General features: G+C 40.8%; 1 protein-coding gene across 2 annotated transcripts in view; it reads right to left on the bottom strand.

The window, feature by feature from the left end:
- PREX1 (phosphatidylinositol-3,4,5-trisphosphate dependent Rac exchange factor 1) overlaps positions 1 to 19,002 on the bottom strand; it is a 168,806-nt gene that overhangs the window by 82,500 nt on the left and 67,304 nt on the right. For both annotated transcript variants that reach the window (XM_032993589.2, XM_032993588.2), the window contains exons 2-5: positions 17,747 to 17,818; positions 13,284 to 13,406; positions 6,635 to 6,739; positions 3,153 to 3,254 (exon numbers count right to left, since the gene is read on the bottom strand). In XM_032993589.2, the coding sequence (XP_032849480.2) occupies positions 3,153 to 3,254; positions 6,635 to 6,739; positions 13,284 to 13,406; positions 17,747 to 17,818 (402 nt within the window). The remainder of the gene's footprint in view (positions 1 to 3,152; positions 3,255 to 6,634; positions 6,740 to 13,283; positions 13,407 to 17,746; positions 17,819 to 19,002) is intronic.

A 19,002-nucleotide genomic window follows, 5' to 3' on the forward strand; every position in this document is an offset into this window, starting at 1 on the left:
AGGTGTATTATTGGCAGGTTCTGCCATTCTAGTATCTTTAAATCTTTTAAAACAGAACAGAGATTTTAATTTGTAAGTCAAGCTTCTGTCAGTAGATAAAAAGTCTACAGATTGTCTGAACTTATAGAAGTCCACCACTCATAATCATGTTTTCCAAAAAGCTTATGAATTAAGCAGGTCTAATTAGCAATGGGTGATTCAACAACTAAGTCATTCTAAAAAGAGAAAAAAGAAGAGGCACTGAGGTGCAGAAGAAACATAGGGAGTTCTCGAAGACAGCCGTGTGCATGGCTTAGAGCGGAGATCTTCAAACTCCGCTTGAGAGACGACTGGTGATCCACATACTGAGTGGTCAGGTCTGATACAGGAAACCCCACTGACTTCAGAGTTCCTTCAAGCTTATCAAGTACAAAGAGCAAAACAGAAGAAATATGAGGTGCTACCAGTGATCTTTTGGTTATTGGGATAAAACTGGTTAAAGATCATTTTAGATAAGCATAGAAAGGGTACACCAGATATTGACCACTCTGGCTGGATTAAGATGTCTCTAGCATGGAATAAGTAGATGAAGGAACCTGGTCTTCAGGGTTAGTACCCATTAATGACTCCCTTCATACAATGGGTAACTATGACAGGAAATCTGCAGAAGATTAATACTGCATCTTTTAGTGTTGTGGTTTGGGCCTGATCGGCAACCAACCCCCACAGCTAATCACCCTCCCTTCCCCCTCCCCACCTGGGAATGGGGGAGGGGATCAGAGGGGTGAAGGGAGACTCGCAGGCTGAGATAAGGACAGTTTAATAATGGCAATAAAATGAAAACAATAACGATGATGGGGGGAAAACAAAAAGAAATATATAAACAGGCAATGTACAGTGTAATTGCTCACCACCTGCTCACCAATATCCAGCCCATTCCCAGCCAGCGACCCCGAGGTACCAAGATCCCACAATCACAATCCCGGAAGCGAGAGAGCTCCTTCCCGACCACCCCTCCTCTATATAGTGAGCATGATGTTCCATGATATGGAATATTTCACTGGCCAGTTGGGGTCAGGTGCTCTGGCCGTGCTCCCTCCCTGCTCCCTGTGCCCTTGCGCACGGGCAGGACATGGAGAGTCGGAGAGTCCTTGAAGTCTCAGCAGCAGCTGAAAACATCAGTGTGCTATCAGCATTTTTCTCATACCAAACCCAAAGCTAAATCCAAAACACAGCACTCATCTAGTCCCTGAAAAGGAATATTAACTCTATTGCAGCCCAAACTAAGACATTTAGTAATGGCACAAATGTAGAGATCAGTTCAAAGTTAAGAACCCAGCCACTACCTTCTCTGGTTGAAGTTTCTTGGAAAATAGAAAAGGGATCTCTGTAAGGAATCAAAACAATCTCTGATTTTCACTCGAACACACAGCTAGATAAGAATCACAGACCACACCACCAAGAGAAAACAAGAAAACATAAACACTATCAAAATACTTTGTCAGGAATGCACATTTTGAAGTCCCCACATCCCCTGGTCCATTTACCATATTGGATGCCATAGGAACTCCCTTTCTGTGCACATGGATGTCACTCGCAGTCATCATGCAGATCCACAGACTGAACAGGCATCAAATTCTCTCCACACTAACCCCAAATAAACACCATGGACTTAAACTGAGGCGACACTGGGTTTTCAATTATCTCTGTATAACCATTCCTCTCTGAAGAGAAATCAGAGCTGAAGCTGTTTACATGCTTTCCTGATCTATGCATCCTTGCCTGTCTTGACTATTATTAATACTTTGGAAGAAATGTTTGTAGCAGTCTCACACACTAGCTTCTCCTGCTATGTGTCTAAATCATGTGTGCTTTTGTTTGTTCAAACTGTAAGTGGAGCTGTGGATAGATTGACTGGACTGATAAACTGGCTGTATACACATAAACCCCAGTAGCTAGGTCCATAAGGATCGGTGCATAAGTATCTGCTGTAAGATGGGTTTGTGCACAGCTGCATACACAACAATTAATCTACCTGAAAGAAAGACATGTTTTCAAAATTCAGCTCTGAAAGATCCAATTGGATGGAAAGAAATAATTTAAACATTTATCAGATGAAGAAATTTTAAATGGAACAACAGATCAGTATCGAGCTAACCAGCTTGTACCTGTGAAAATCCTTAATCATGCTGAATGTATGGACACAGCACTGCAACAGCTTTACATGGCATACAGTTGATTCATGTGGTCAGTCTGTGACCAAGAGCTCCAGGTCATCACAGAATTCTTCCTTTCTTCCACAACTCAGGAAGGGACCTGTCTTTCAAAATATGAGGCAACTTCTTCTTATAGTTTCTATTCATTAATTTTCTTTTAGGAAATGTAATGCTACTCTGACTGAAAAAGAGACTGACATGACTGAAGATTGATGGCTGTTAGCCACAGAGTAACTACAAGGCCACCAGTGATGCAAGCTCTCCCAGAAACTGCTTTCTCCTTTTCCCTCTCCTTGTCCCCACTAGGCATGTGATCCAGCCCTGACCTGGAGGGATGAGAGGCAAGTTAGATCTTTTTAGGTCTTTTATTCTTTAGCTCCTACAGTAAGAATACTAGCAAGGGGGCCAATTAGTGCCAATTGCAGTAGTCATTTCTGCCATGACACCAGTCCATTGGGAACTCTTCTGAGACGAACAAACAGTTTTCAAACAAGCCACCAAACAGCTGTCAGATGATACAGGATTTTGATCATTACTGACCTGAACACGCTCAAACTAGAGACCCTGTGATGAAAGATGTATCCCATTTTAGAGTCCCCAGAGACATCCAGTCCCTCAGAACACTAACAGAATTCTATCTGTAAACAGCTTTTCAGGAAGTGGCTGAAGTAACACTGACAAGCCTTAGTAAACATCTCAAGAGATCTGAAGTCAAAAAGCATTAGTTAGTAAGTTACCCTGTCTGGTCTACCCACATCATTACAAGATTTAGCAGCACGTCAGCATCAGCCGGCTTTTTGACTGTACCCCTAAAAAGCCATTTCCTTCAGACAGCATCCAACTTTTACAAGTGCAAACCAAGCAGGTAGTAGTGACAACAAAAGTCAGAGCTAAAAAAAATGCAGAATCACTCCAAGAAATAAACAACCATCTTGAGAAATACTTTCTTTGGTTTACCTTAAGCAGAAGTGGGTATTTGCAAATTCTTTGAATTGGAGTCAGCAGATAACCCTCTAGTGGAATGTCTGTCGTCTTTCTGCCTCCCAAAAGCATGCAACCCTATAATCAAAAGAAGGATACAAATGTTACCTCAGACACAAAGCTTTCAGATGCTCTTTGACATGATTTTGTATTCCTAACACACATTACTGTAGAAAGCACTTTGCTGCACCTAAGATACAGGAAATGGGACTTCATTCACCACTGAAATACAGCCATCAAGACTGCAAAGCTGTTCATGCAGCAGCAAAAGAAAATTTGCTACGGATAACAGTGATTGTGTAGAAAGGTATCTTCCCACAGAAATATTATACAGCTGGTGACTCAAAAAAATGTCATAACAACACAATGACAATCAGCAAACCTAGATGCACCATTACCGAAAATAATCCAGCCTATCCCCCCATGTTTGATACGATCATTTGTCTGTCACTATGAAAAGTTTGAGCTGTTGGTCCAGAAAACTCTTCCAGGCTAAAATAAAGCCTACTAACTACTGATCATATAATTAACTCTAGTCCAATCCTCATGTCTGAAGGAGATCAAAGTGGAATTGAAATAAATGAATCATCTGCATCACATCCACCAATTCTCTGGCAAAACATTATGTCTACGCACAGCTGGACAAACAGCACAGGCTCACTGGCTGGCTAACCAGCACACGTGTAGCTCTCAACTTGTCACAGCACATGTTGTTGCCTTCCCAGCAGAAAAACTATGGGACATGCAGGCAAGGCCACATTGTAAGTAGGAGGTGCAAGAGGCAATGAAATTTAAGGAAATCAGGTTTCAAAAATTCTGCAGCTCATTGAACAACAACAACAACAAAAAATTGGTTTCAGCATTATTTTTTCGAAGCTCTAACTTCCAAACAGAAAAAAGGTGAAGGGCATTTTTCTACCTGGCAAAATTACTACTATCCCAGTGTTGTTTAAACACAGTAAGGAAGGGGACAACTATTGCAACAATACACCAAAGAAATCCAAATCCAAATAGATTTTAGGTTGAGGAACAGAAGCAGCAACTAATCAACCCTTGCAATACTCACACAATGAGTTCACACAAATTTGATGGGGCCCTGCATTCCAGAAGAATTATTTCACAGAAATTTGCACACACTACCTCAAAACAAGCAATGCTTAACTTCTCAGCAGATTATGGAAATTCATTTCTCAGGATTGACATGGAAGGGGAGTATAAGAATTGGGTATGACACCAAAAAAAAAAAAAAAAAGAAAATCTACAGTCCTTGACCTGTCCTTATTTTCTCACAATAATCTGTAATCTCTGTCTGATAAACAAATACTGAACTTACTGTAAACTTTTCATACATTCCCCTGAAGATTCCGTTATTGGCTGCTGCCAGAGACAGGTAGTGGACTCAGATGGACTTCAAACCTATTTCAGTCTACATTCCTATGTTTGACCATGAATCTGGACAATTTTGCTCCAAAAATCACCCCAGTTGCAAACCTGTCCTGTCAACTGAAGCTGAAGTTGAAATTTGGTTCAGCCAAGATGTGCTTGCTTTGGGGCATCACTGATAACATTTTTCCCTGTGAAATGTGTGCTGTGGCTCAGACACACTCTGAAATTTAGTGGGTTTTTGGCTGTAGTTCAACAATCCTCCTCTTCAAGGAATGTTCACAGACATCATACATAAATCTCATTAGTCCTAACTGGTATTTTTACAGACAATTGTCTGTAAAATAACCCCTCCCCAGGCCATTCTCAATCTGTGGCGTTGGCTACCAGCTCACAATGCTCCCTGTCCAATTTTCCAAGTCTCGAGTGATTCAGTCCTTCCCATCTCGTCTTTCAGCCCTCTCTCTAGCTCTGGGCTCAAAACTGCCCTTTAACACTTACTGATTTTTCAAACACATTCCCACATTCTATATTTCAGCAGCTGTGAGGGGACAATCGGGCCAAATCTATCCTCACAAGCAAAGCTTTGTATTTTAATGCAGCTTTCTCTGCATGGTAGCATTGGCTTTAGGAGGCAGTGGAAAAGAAAAAGGAGGCCTGGAAGAAATTACAGCAGCCACAGCAAAGTAGACACTTCAGTGTTGCCTCTCCTCCCATATTTACTGCTATTTTAAGAGCCTCTTGGATTCAGGTGCTGCAGCAAGCCATAGCAGACAGTGTGACATCTTTTATGTGCCTCATAATCAGTTTGCCAGCTGCTGCCGGTAACACAGACAGAAGACTTTTGCCAATCCAGTGGAAGTGGAGAACACTCTGAATGTTGGGAAAGATGGTGTTTACATGCACTTTTGTGTCTCCTCTTTCTTATTCATTTCCCTCAACAGAAGCACCCAGAGGAACTCATGAACAAGGAAAAGGTCATTTGGTGACTCAAACTAATAGTTTAAAAAGGTTCATAAAAACTCAGACACGACAAAGATTCTGACTGCCTAATGGCATGAGTGTTTGTCCCTGCTGCTCCCTCCAAGGCCTGTATTTTGTGGCTAAAAGAATGCCCTGGCCCTGTTTATGACAGACATTTATGCAGAAGTTTTCTTTTGCTGTGCTATATTGGGAAATAGCAGACCTTTGGCAGAAAGAAAAAAAGCACAGAAAGAAGCACAGAAAGAAGCGCCGGTCCTCTGCAAAAAGTCAGCCTTTCTTTTACCTCATAGCATTTACGAAGAAAAAAAAGCAAATGTGCAGAATTAGTCCCTCACCTACATGCCAACAGCATTCCAAGTGCCATGCATCTATGGCCAGGAAAACAAGACATCCAAAAATCAAGCAGAATGGGAGTGAAAGCTAGGAAGAGAAACATCAAAGAAAGAAAAATAACGAATGTTGGGCAGAAGGCGTTTTCTACTGGTTGTTTCTCCTCCCAGCCCATCCTCTACAGAGGCATATGAAGGCTGCATGCCACAGTCCCTCCCAACATAGATACTAATACATCATGGGTTGGATGAGGAGTTAGGTAATTTTTGATACAAGCAGCAATGATGCAGTCAAAACAATTCATCCAGACTACACTTCTTTCCCACAGCTGGACTCATGGGGAAAAGGGTGTCAGAAGCAGGCCACAATTTTTCTGGTGGGTCTGCAGATGGCGAATTGGTCAGAGAACTGAGCAGGAAATCAGATCCACCGGGAACTAGTCACAGCCCTGCTGCTGCCTTATTGCATTAGTTCTTTCACAATCTTTGCTCAAACTTTCTGTTGCTTCTTTTAAAAAAACAAAAAAAAAAACCACAACCATACAGTCAACCCTGCTTCCACTGAAATCACTCATACCAGAGCTGTGTTTAGTTCTGTGCTTGAACTCATCAGTGATTTCAATACCTATCCATCCTGAGTGTTGCATACCTGGAATGGGCAATGTCTGAAAAATGCCCAGCGTTCCTGGGATACCAAAGGGTTATTATGAGTACAGTGAAAAGTCAGATCATTAAGTCAAGAGTGCTAAAGAAGGTGCTTACCAAGAGGAATGCTCTCACTGTTGGGATCTTGTTCAATTCCATCAGCAGTCTGAGTGCTTTCTCGTGGTTGCTACAGTACTCCTCATACACAAAGAATCTGTCTTTCTGCAAGGAAAAACATAGTAATTTATTGACTCAGACAAAACTGGAGTGACTATTTTTTCATCATCTGATACCAAATTCTTTACAAAGGGTGTGCACTCAGAGTGTCATTAGGCTTGCGGTTTACATGAAGTCCGTGATACTGCTCTATGTGAATGATGTATACGCATGTTCCACTGATTCCTAACTTACTCTTCTGTATGTTAACATCAACTTTCTGAGCACAGAATCTTCCAGCACCTTCCCTCCTAAGGCATCACTGAAATAGTATATTCTTTGCTGAGAGAATGGATTTTGCTATCTCAGGGATGCTTGCATGTGTGTCAGGATATTCCAGCAGAGTAAAACCAGGAGCAAGAGGGCTGACCACTCCTGCACAAGGCAGAAACAGGGATGGCTAGGAAGAACCAAGTCCTGGAAGAAGCTCAGAGATCTAGAAGGGAACTGTAATACAAAGAAACCAGCTGGAAATCCCCTGCTTTTCAGGGCTGAGGGGGAGCCCTCAGTGTGTTGGCTGGTTCACTTCATGTTCTGAAACAAGCAGCAGACTTCACTATTTCAACGTAACACTAAACTAGGTCAGCTGTCCATAACAGTTTCCCTAAACAAAAGAATTTAATCAGATACACGCAAAATCACCAGCATATTACAGAAGTTAAAGGAAGGGAAAGGTAACTTCACAACTAGGTTGAGGTACTTATGCTGGAACTTGTCACACCCACCAGTACATGTAGCGGAATGAAATACCCTGTTAAGAAACAAGGGTCAGGTGGCAGCACCAAGTTCTGCTTTACTGATCTCCAGAATCAAAGACAGTGCAACTTCTAACTAAAAGGATCAGAGATGCTGAACCCATTGCAGTCATCAAATATCTGGAAGCACTAAAATGATTCACAAGAGTAACAACTATTTCCATGCCTGAGTAGATTAGGCAAGGAGTGAGTTGATCCTTTCAAGGCTGTTGGGTAGGGCTGAACTTTCAGCAGCTATGTTATGAGATTGCAGTATTGCAGTCACTGGAATAAAAGGGGTGGTCAAGACACTGTATTAGGCTTTAGTCAGGTTAAGTGACTCAGAAGCCAAAATTTTTTGGGTGCTTCTCACAATAGTAGTTTCTTTCCTGGTTCAGGTTCGCTTCCGTGCCACAATACAGTGCCTTACAGAGATACTCTTGACAAGCTACTTGGCATATCAAAAGTAATTTAGATGCACTAGCATGGCACTCTGCCAGGTTTGATATGTGAGACCTTCCAGAGCCGGCATCTCAAGGCACCATGCCATACAGACAATGCCCTCCAGAGTTTGTTGTAGCATTCACGTCATTAATTTTCGATTTAGGATCCTGGCCTGAAAACATTCTATCTGAATCTTTTCTTCTCCCCAGAACTAGGAAGTTATTTTTTCTGAGTTTTGATTGGACTCCTTAGACTCTTCAGAGATGGTAGAGCTTCCTGTGTTAGCTGAAGATAGCTGCAGCATCTAGCTACTTTTAAGACAGCTCATGGTGATCCAAACAAAAAACTACTGCCAATCGAGGGAGTTCAGTAACATGAATCCATGGGAATACAGCTGCACTTACGGAGCATTCCCTTCACTATTGTCACATGGAAAAGAAATTGTGTTAATATTAGTTTAGGAGAATTTGACATTCTGGTCAGACACTCAATGGCTAGATGTACATGCTCAGAGACTGTAAAATGCTTTTGAGTTTGTTTTATCACTAATCTGATGAAATTTTTTCCCTTCCTTGTACTTCCAAAGAAGAACTGATAATAAATAGATGTATCTCCAAACACAACAACAATAGTACAAAGCAAATCAAACAACAGGCACAAGAAGTATGGTGCAAAGAGCTGGAATGCAGATGTTCAAGACTTTTATCCTTCATCTACAGCTGTTCATATTAGCACTGGAGATTAATACTGGGAAGCTGAAAAGAAAGGCTTCTGACAACCAGATGCAGGAAAAGGCAGGGCTAGGTCCACAGCACAATAGAAAAGAAGCAATTGAGAGGCATGGGATTGTTTTCAACCATAAGAACTGGAGAGTTATGGAATGAGAAAACAGATATGTGAGTTTCTCCTACATTTCCTCCTCTCACCTCTCTTCAACTCCCTGGATACACACAAGCAGCATGCTTGATACTAAAATTAGTAACCATTAACACAAGAGCATCCGTTACATCAATGCACGCAAAATATCATTGCTCAGGTTTCTGACTGCTGCTTTGAGTGTCTGGAGTTTTGGGAGGTTATATTTAGATCATGACAAAATCCCTTTGCTAAAGCTCAAGTCAGTACAATAATTATACGCGCACCAGAGTGCTTTCATCAAGTCTTTCCCAGCTGTCCTTCATGCATGAGACCCACAAATATGAGAACTATGCTTTAAATTACTCAGTGTCTGAAGTGTTTAATTTCCTCTCTGGGTGACATTCAGTCCTGGACTCTCCCATCCCCTGGTGAGGAAATTATCAGTTACATAATTACAGATGTTAGCCCAGGAATTCTGAACCTGTAGTTACTCTATATTAAACTGCAATTATGGTCAGAGATGTGACCACAAAAATGGCACCTTCTTACTCAGCAAATCTCCTGGACACACAGCTAGAACTTCTGATTTTGGTGACGGAAATAAACCTACAGTGTTCTTAGTTTGGTCAAAATAAATCTTTAACCAACAGTTTATTCTCTAAATATGCTATTTTGGGCCCATTAGAACTGCTCACAAATTAGTGCAAATTTCCAAATAGTTTTGACTAGAAAAAGAAAGTAAGCCATTTGGAAAACTGTAACTATTTTATTTGGACATTTTTAACAAGGTATGTCATTTTCTTGTTTTAGAGCAGGCTGAAACCTATTTTATCAACGTGAAAAACCTAAACAAAGCAGAAGATATAATTCTCAACAAAACAAGATCCCTGATGACTTTGACAGTAAAACTGATAGCTGATGCAACAGTGCTCCTAAAAATGAGAAGAAAACACATTTCCCTTGAACAAATTCCTAGCTACTATGTCACCAAACCTCTAACAATACAGCAATATCAGAAATGCAGCATCTGTCAATTCTCTGCATTTCTGCTCTGCAAACAGTCACACGTTTTCACGACCTGCACAAACAAGCCTATGCTGGACGAGATGTGATTATTCCAAGTTCAGTGTATATGCTCTCTTTGATGTTAAAGACTTGTTCAACATGCCATTTTGTTTAATGCTGCAGATTTTATTTTGAATGAATGTTTAAGCATGTTCTTTACTGTCTGTTATGGTCATATTGAACTACATCTCCAGAGGAAATTGGAAATTCTAGCACTGAGCATCAGACGATGAACTTTTCATGATCATCTGATCAAATGGAGTACAACTAGGGCAAACAATGTCTGTCTTCTGAAGTAAAACCATTTTTCACACCTGAATATCAGAGCAAGTGCATTTCATCATCTGTTAAAATACTTCAGAAAGTCAGTGTGCAATGACTGCTCTTTTGGCACACCTGCAAAATCTGCTGGCTTGCAGAAGAACAGGACCCAAACACTGCAGTCTGCTGGAACTCCGCACAGGGAATCTGGGAATCTCTATCAAGGATGAATTATACAAGGAAACTTACAGAAAACATGCACCACTAAGAAATGCAATCTCTGGAAAAAACAGCGCTTCAGGAATTCTCAAGCTGTTCACCAAATTTATAAACATTTTTAACATTGAGTTTCTGAAGTAAAGCACCTGTGCTAACATCTGGCTGCTGACAAGGACTGGGTTCATAATCAGGTCTAAGAATGACCTTGCCAGGTGATCATGATCGAAGGTACACTATATTCAAGAATCACAGGCCTTATGTCACCTCCTCACTGCAAACCCTCCTGAGGATACACTGTGATTTAATAATAATGAATAAGCAGCAATGAGAGTGTTCTTCCTAGCACTTCTAAGTGCATTGCAAAAAGAGAACCCCACCCAAAATGAGAGACCAAAGAAACACGTTACCCATGATTTCTCTGGGTAAACTGCCTAACAACATACACTCTGCCATGTTGCAGGAGTGCATCGCTGCCAGAGAGCGGCTGGCTTTTTCTCCAGGAAACCTCAAGCGTGCTGCAAGGGCTACTTGTGGTGGCAAAATACTGTATACCATTTAAAGAAAACTTGATTTCTGCACCATGGAAACACCTTCAGGAGCACTGTCTCTATTGCACAGGGTTTTTTATTAATGTCTGTGCTTCACCAGAACAGCCCCAATTAGGGAAATGGAGCTTTGGAAGACTGAGCGGAAAGGACCTGAATAATTGCTCTGAACCACAGTTGCCACTGGCATCTCCCTGTCACTTGCTGGACACTCACTATGGGAGCCTTTACTGTGTCAGGACACAAATCCCACCTCCCTCACTCCCAAATACCCAGTGAAGCTTGTCTTCTAAAACCTTGGCATAATCTGCAAGCAAGGACAGATTATTTCCTCCTCTCTTGATGATCCTCTGTTGACTCTTCCTTACTCAGACTTGTGGTACCACAATGCTCCTAATGGTACTCCTACAATTCCTTATGGTAATTATATAGAAAAAGCTGGTCTCATTCCTATTCTGAATTAAATATATATTCTGCTTCCTACAATGCTTCTTCCCTGGGGGATCATGAAACAGTTGATGTACACATTATTTGCAATGCACTCCACATACAGCAATGTAAACTGATCTCAGTCAAACTGCCTCTCTCTGAAGACAAATTCTCACCAGCCCTCATCCCTATGCATGACATTTTCATAATTCCTGTATTGTTGCATGTTTGATAAATAAGGAACATCGCATAATTATTAAATTTAACAGTAATAAAGTTACAAAATTATATGTTCATATACAAGAAAACACTACCAATGACTACATACACCAGCCTTGAATTCAGTCAAATGACAGTCTTTTAACATTTCTGCTTATTCAGCGCCACTCTGAAACACAGTAGACAATTTGACAGCATCACTCAGAAGCCGTCTAATTTTGACACCGTCGCTAATGAATAATAATATATTAGTACAGCACATCTTGTTGGTAGGCAATGATTCTAGTGGGTATTCCAGGCTTTAACTAAGTTCACCAGTATGTTTTTCAGCAGCTGACACTCAGTCCTCACATCTGATACAATTTCTGGGCATGGTCTCAATATAACACTTTTTGACACTATTTTAATAAGTGTCACAGCATAAATAAAAATTAAACAACCAGAGGTAGTTGGTAAAGCTTTATGAGTAATGAATAGCTGTATAATTGCTGTCCACTCAAACCTGATGAACTATGAAGGGTTGAATTTTGATTACAAAAGCATAATAGAACAGATTTTGATAGGAAGTTGGCCTGTGGCTTAATGCAGTTTAATAAGAACTTGGAGAAATGGCTATTAGGTACGTGCTTTCTAATTTTCAAACATCTCAGGAGGGCTGCTCCAAGTGAAAAAAAAAGTGCAGCTTTGAATTATTATACATTTAAATTAGGTAACTTTGCATTTAAATGACTCCAGCTTGTAACTAGATGAATGTAATAACTGATCTTGCATATACAGTATGTTCTATATGTATATTAGTCAGAGGATGGCACACATATATGATTGAAAATTGGGCCAAGTTAAAAAACAAAACAAAAATCTACCACGGGAAGAATTTCACAGTATAACAAATAAATTACAATGACAGAAGCAAGGGTAGGATCATAAGCTGCAATTGCACAATCCTTAGTATGGGTCTGTGCTTTCCTGGATCACCCAGCCGTACCAATCTGACTGCATCAGGCTGGCACACATCTTCACATTACCGATGTAGCAGGAGAACAAAAAATACAGCTAGCAGGTGTGAAGTCGGATGACACAAGTAACTCATCAAAATGTTCTAAACAACCTGGAACTGGCAGAGTGAACTTGTATCATACGACTACTTCACATTTTGAATATCTGACATTCTTGAGCTAGCATCATGAGTCCAAAAGCCAAATTTTATTTACTTTTGAGCTACAGAATGCAAGTACTCATTTATTCCCTGGTAAAAGGCTGTAACTTGTGCTGTATTTCAGCAAGATAATCCATCTCACACTACCTTTCATTAACTGAAGGATAAATGTATGCACAGACATTAACTACTGTAAATGATGTTTTTTCCTTTGTTTTTAATTTTGATCTTTGAGGGTTTCAATTTCTTTTAATTCTACAATACACTCAAAAATTATTCATTTACTTAAATTGTGCTGCTTTTTTGAAACATTTGGAACCAAAGCAGACAAATTCTCAGCAATAAAATGTGATCAGCTGGGTGAGAAAAAAATGAAAAAAAAATATTCAATGGGAAAAGGAAGGGTTTCTAAAAATACTTCGTTGTTTAGCTGAGTTTGATGAGGTTTCCATTGTTCTAACCTCATTCACAAGTTTTTTCCCACCCTACCTACAACTTTCATACAAGATACACATTGTCATAGTATTGCCACAAGCCTTAGAGATTAGAGCTAGCTAAGAGGCATGGGAGCTTATGACAGGAAACTGCATTTTCAGATAGCGTTAAGTCATTGTACTTACAAATTTTAAGAAAACATTTCCCAGTTCATGCTGAGACTGAGGTTCTGGTTGTAAACAAAATTCCAGGGCAGCCAGGAACTCCTTGTGAACACCAAGAATGTCTTCGATGTTAGAAAATAAGACCTGAAATATAAAGACAAAAACATTGCTAGCTGTTAATATATCTGAGAGTGTTTTGTTAAAGTAGTAGCACCAAAATATTGTGGCTCTAGACTTGCTGTGATAGGTTCTAAAGCACAGACAGGGGCTCGTACAGAATTACACTGTATTTCCCCCTTTCCAGGCCCCCTATAGAAATCTTTACTGCTACTGAAGTACCTGCTATAAATGAAGGTTATCTTTCCAGGTACCTGAGCACGATGAACGTGAGCAACCTCTGTCAAGTCTAGAGAAGGTTTCCTACAAGAGCAACCAAGTGAACGGAATCACAGGGACCAAACTCACTTTGCAGGAGATAGAAGCAGGAAGCAATTTGCCTTTCCTTCCCACGCATTAGAAATCACTTTCTGGAAGAAAGGGACTTGAAGTTATCACACACTAAGATGCACCTCTAAATAAGAGACCAAGTCTCTGCCATGTGGGATCTAGCATTTCACTGACACGAGTACAGAATTGTGTAAAATGCCTGCAAACCACAAGACTAGCATTTTAGAGTTCCCTTTCATTGATTTCAGTGGTTCTAAAAGGTGTATGTAATGAGATAGGAGTCCCCTAGTTTAGACGTGTACCAAAAGCTAGTTGTGCAATCTCACAGCTAAATGATCCCTAGTGATTTGAATATACATGTCCTAAGGGAAATAAACTGCCATGGTGAAAGCTGCTTCTTCATCATTTTCATACAAAATACGAGAAGAAAGTGTGAATACACATATAGGACAGGGAATGCTACCTACATGGGGTGAGAAGTCCTGATGCATGGCGACATAGCCATCAGTATTGACAGCCACTGGAGGAAAGCCTGGGTGTGCAGAATAAATCCTGGAGTCCACAGTGACATACATATTGCAGGCAACATTGTTTACCACTTTGCTTTAACTATGCCACTTGTAAAGAGATCTTCAGCGCAGTCAAATCAGCTTTCACGTTGGAAGCAGCCTCCCAGGTCTTGCAGTGAGTGGATGACACTCCTCTGAACCCCAAAGTGTGCAGCCTGACAGAGCCAGCCTTCATCTTCCTGGTATTCAATGTGGGCAGTGAGTGAGCCCGACATCTTCCAACACTTCCCAAAGCACCTTATCATAATACTATGCTTTTCAACTTTATGCAGTGGAATTTATTCACCAGATGACAGAGATTCAGCCTGGTGGCTGGTGACGTGGCAGTAATTCAGAAAAACAATAATCTGTAAATTAAGTCTAATCATTAAAGACAGGAATGAAACATCAATTCCTAGTTAAAAAACCAGTTTCTCTCTGGTTTTGCAAGGGCAGAAAAGATCAGGGATTCAAGGAACCTTCCTCTCGGCAGGTACCCAAGTTTACCTCTATACCTTATGTTATTCAAGGATGGACAGGGTATTTCTCTCAAACTCCTCCTGCAAGCTGGCTGCATGTGCAGAGCACAGCATGTTGCATCTTCCCTGTCTTTGCTCCACTCTCAGTTCAGGAATACTGAGATATGGTAGTATGCACCATCATTAACGCATACTCGTGCCTCATTGCTCCCTTCTAGCTCTGATAAACTAAAAGATTCCAACACGCTGAACGTGCACTGATGGGCTCTGAACCAAAATAAAGGACAGGGAGCTAGGACCATTGATTGCTTCCAGAAAACTTCCCATGCTAATTCAAGCAGAGTATATGACGGTTCTGTCACATGGCTGAAACTGATGTGATGACACGGCAGCCTCTGTCTGCATGGCTTTGCCAGAAGCTGTGCCAAAAAGGGATTAACAAGGAAGAGGAAAACATCTGTCAGGGATGATTTTATCTTTCAGGAGCAGTCTTCAGGGGGTATTTTTTGATCCAAGGAATATCTGTGTAATCTAATGAATTCCGTGGTGGTCAGCAGAGCTCTGCTTGCAGCCAAATTTGCAGATAAGAAGAGTTACTTGAAAATCAAGGCAGCAGAGAGACCTTAACTGCATTTGCTTCTGTATCTAATACACAGTTACCATTTATAAGCCTCATGTGAGGATCTATGTCTGGCAACTTGCATGTGCCCTCATGTTGTACTGCCTTCAATCTACTCTATCAGTAAAGTGACATCACTGCCTTGCTGTCAATGTAGCATAATACTAACATATCAATAGTGCTATTCCCACATGAGGCAGCAAATAAACTAAAAACATTTTTTTTTAATGATGTTGCTACAGCTGTTAGTCACTGAAGTACTTATAAAACTTGGGCCTGGCACAGGACTCAATGTGGCCTTTCTGGAATGGGATACAGTGGCCAAAGATTACTGAAATCTCCAGTGCTTAGCACCAGCTGTAGGAGAAACCTGCAAAAATAATACTGGAAGCAATAACCCAAATTATCCTAAAAAGCACTTTCTCCTTTTGTTCAGAGGTAAGTGACTGCCAGAATACCCTGTATTTTCCTCTAGAAATGTCTGCTGCATGAAGAGAGGAAAAAGACAGGCTTCTCCTTACATAAGCTGCCAAACCATTTATCCAGTCTCTGCTACCGTCTTTGCTGCTGCCAGACACTTCACAGCTCTCTGGTGACTCAAGATACATAGTATTAGCAGGCAGAGTTATCAGAAATCCCAACACCACCTTGCTGATCCTGCCTCTACCAGCAAGAAGGGAGAAAGTAGAGGGAAAGAATGAATTAACATCTTTCACTTGCAGGAAAGACAATTAAATTATTTGGGTAGGGGGAGAGGGGGAGTGGGAGGAAAAGATAATATTGACTCTGATCACAAAAACTGTGCCTTTGTGATTCAATTTCCCCATTAATAGGCCTAGGTATTGTAATAATAAGAATAAATCATGTGTCACAGTGGCCTCAGAAAGATCCCTCAGGCACTTCAAGAATGACACAAAAATGAAATGGTCCTTCCCCAGAGGAGTGTGATGAATCTTCAAATACAAATACATTTAAATCAGCAAAGAAAATATGGATTCCTCTGCACAGGCTTTGTGGGCATTACATCTGATTATGTGACAGTCATCATTAATATTTGTTTTGATGATACATGAATAATCATAGAATAATAACTTTCATCAACACCTGCAGCTGTTCATCAAATTGGCAAATAGTTGTGTTACTGTTATTTCTTGTGCAGAGCTTACTTTTTGCACACTTCTCCGCACACGAGATCTACTGTCATTAATCACTTGTAAGCTTTTTCTTCAGCCATCCCCAAACTTACTTCAGACTCTAGATGGTGTGTTCTTGGGGAGTGGGGACTTCCAAATTTGAAGACAGCAAGAGTCTTACCTCCACAAAGGTGCCAAGATGTATTTCTACCAGCCCCTTCTGATGCCAGTCAGTCAATACTACAATATTGCTAGCATGTAAAATTAATAGCAAAAATGGGGGCTAGAGCCCTGCTAGGATCTCTACACATTCAGGTAATACTAGTATGTGAGGAACCACACTATAAATGGAGGAACCAGCCTTGGGGAAACACATGCCAGCTGCAGGAGCACTGGCTGGTGTGATATACCTATTATGGCTGTGTCCCACTCCAAGTTTAAAGTTTCCGCTGATTTAGGAGCTCCAGGATCAAATGCAAGCCCAATAAGTAAGCCTCTAAAGGCAAACAAACTGCACTCTGTCCCACTGATCATCAGGTTTTACTTGCATATGTGTACAAAGAAGGTTTTGGTTTTACATGCATATGTGTATAAGGAGCATTTTAAAGCCAAATGACTGTAAGAAAGCGTTGCTTGTATTTATGAAAACAACAAACAAGGTCTCCTGTAACCATAGGCACCAGAGAAGCCAGTACCTCACAGCTCTGTGTTCTATGTCCCTTACCTCTTCCAGAACCTCCTCATACAATTGTCTCATGTTACTTAGTCCTCCCACATGAACCCGAATTCCTTCCCACTAGAACACAAAAGAATATTCCTGTCTCCTTTACATAAGATCTATCATTTTGAGATTTGTAGAAGACAGCAGATACAAATTGTCTAGAGTGAATACTGGCAAGAACAGTCAAGGGCTTTGAATTCCCTGTCTTTCCTCTCAAAGACACTGAAAAGCCCTCTCTGTCCTCTGCCCACCATTTCACAAATCTTGCCAAAAGTTAGTATCTCTGACAACACAACACTTGTCAAATTTTACTGAAATTAGCTGGTGGGATGAAAAATTGCTGGAAGATGACAGCTATACAAATGGGCAAACAGACTGACAGATAAACTGTCAACATGAGCCTGTTTTCCTTAGGAAACCAGTTTAATAATAAGCATCAATATGACATAAGGATATTTGATATTCACATCCCTGAATCTAGCCTTTCCTTACATATCATTTCCCCTGCCAAGAAAATGAGGAAGATAGAAGAAATACCTTAACATTCTCCTCCGTTATGTACTTCTCAGCTTTGTCCACAGCATTCTGGCGGATCCGGTGAAGAAATGCCTGCAGAGATAAGAAAGATTATGTTCAAATGGCTTGATACAGTTTGATTTCACTCTTTTGTATCCTCTAGGTTCTCATCAACACAGTGTGGCTGTTTACCTTGGTAAACATTTACCAAGTCACCACCAAAGTTCTTAGACTCAGGGCTACATTCAGGTCAACACAAAAGACATTTCCCACAATGTTGTTGAGCTTTGCCTGGCAATAAATATCTTTCCTCTGTTGAAATCTTTAGACTTGATTATCTGTTACTACCAATAGACTACAGAGAGGGTCTGTTTTTTCTTTGATTGTTTCCCCTCTAAGATGAAGCTGTTTTGACTTCTTGAAACAGCATGCCTGATACACATCAAGAGGAACGTGAGCAAAAAGGACTGTGAAGAATGACAAAAGGACATTCATGATGCTGGAGCTGAGGCATGTCAGAGCTATAAGCTAGGGTTATGGACAAGTTCAACAGACTCAATACATGGGGAAGGGAAACAGAAATCACCAGACAATGCTTGGGACATATTATCCTCTTCACTGCATTTCATTTGGTTACAAACATACAAAACAATGCTGGAACTTTTCACCTAGGCCAGGTTTCCCCTTCCATCAGCTCTGCACAACTTTGGCTTTAACAAGCAAATCGACAAAAAGCTCCAGGCCAGATAGAAATGGACGGTGATCCAAACATCAGCCTTCAAAACATAACTCTAGCTACTCGAAGTCTGGACCTACTTGCGTTTTCACTGAACATACCCACAACATATTTGATTCAGTGGGAAGGCTTAGCAAAGCACACTGCATGGCATTTCTACCTCAAATCTCCACTGTTTTAGCAACTACAGGCTAAAGGGCACTTCTGAACTGGGAGCAAGGAATTTCTTTCAACAGGCATCAGCAGAAAGAAATGCAAATACCTGCAGGTGAGACTGAAGGGAAGGCAGCAAGGACAGAATCTCCTATGATAAACTACGTGACCCATGCACAGAAGGGTAGAGGGCTTTCCTCTCTGTTCTTGTTAGTGGTTTCTAACTTGCCTCCTACAAAAAGAAGTGGTGAGCCCTGGGGAGTGCTGTGAACAAGGAAGAAAGGAACTTTTCTTACCTACCTAAGACAGAGAGGGGAAGCGGGTCATTTCTTTGTATTTACGGTACAAAGCAGCTTTGTTACAGCTTGAAAATAAAAGGCTTTTAAAA

The sequence above is a fragment of the Tyto alba genome, unplaced genomic scaffold (genome assembly GCF_018691265.1).
Source record: "Tyto alba isolate M040663 unplaced genomic scaffold, T.alba_DEE_v4.0 Super-Scaffold_33, whole genome shotgun sequence".
Classification (NCBI taxonomy): domain Eukaryota; kingdom Metazoa; phylum Chordata; class Aves; order Strigiformes; family Tytonidae; genus Tyto; species Tyto alba.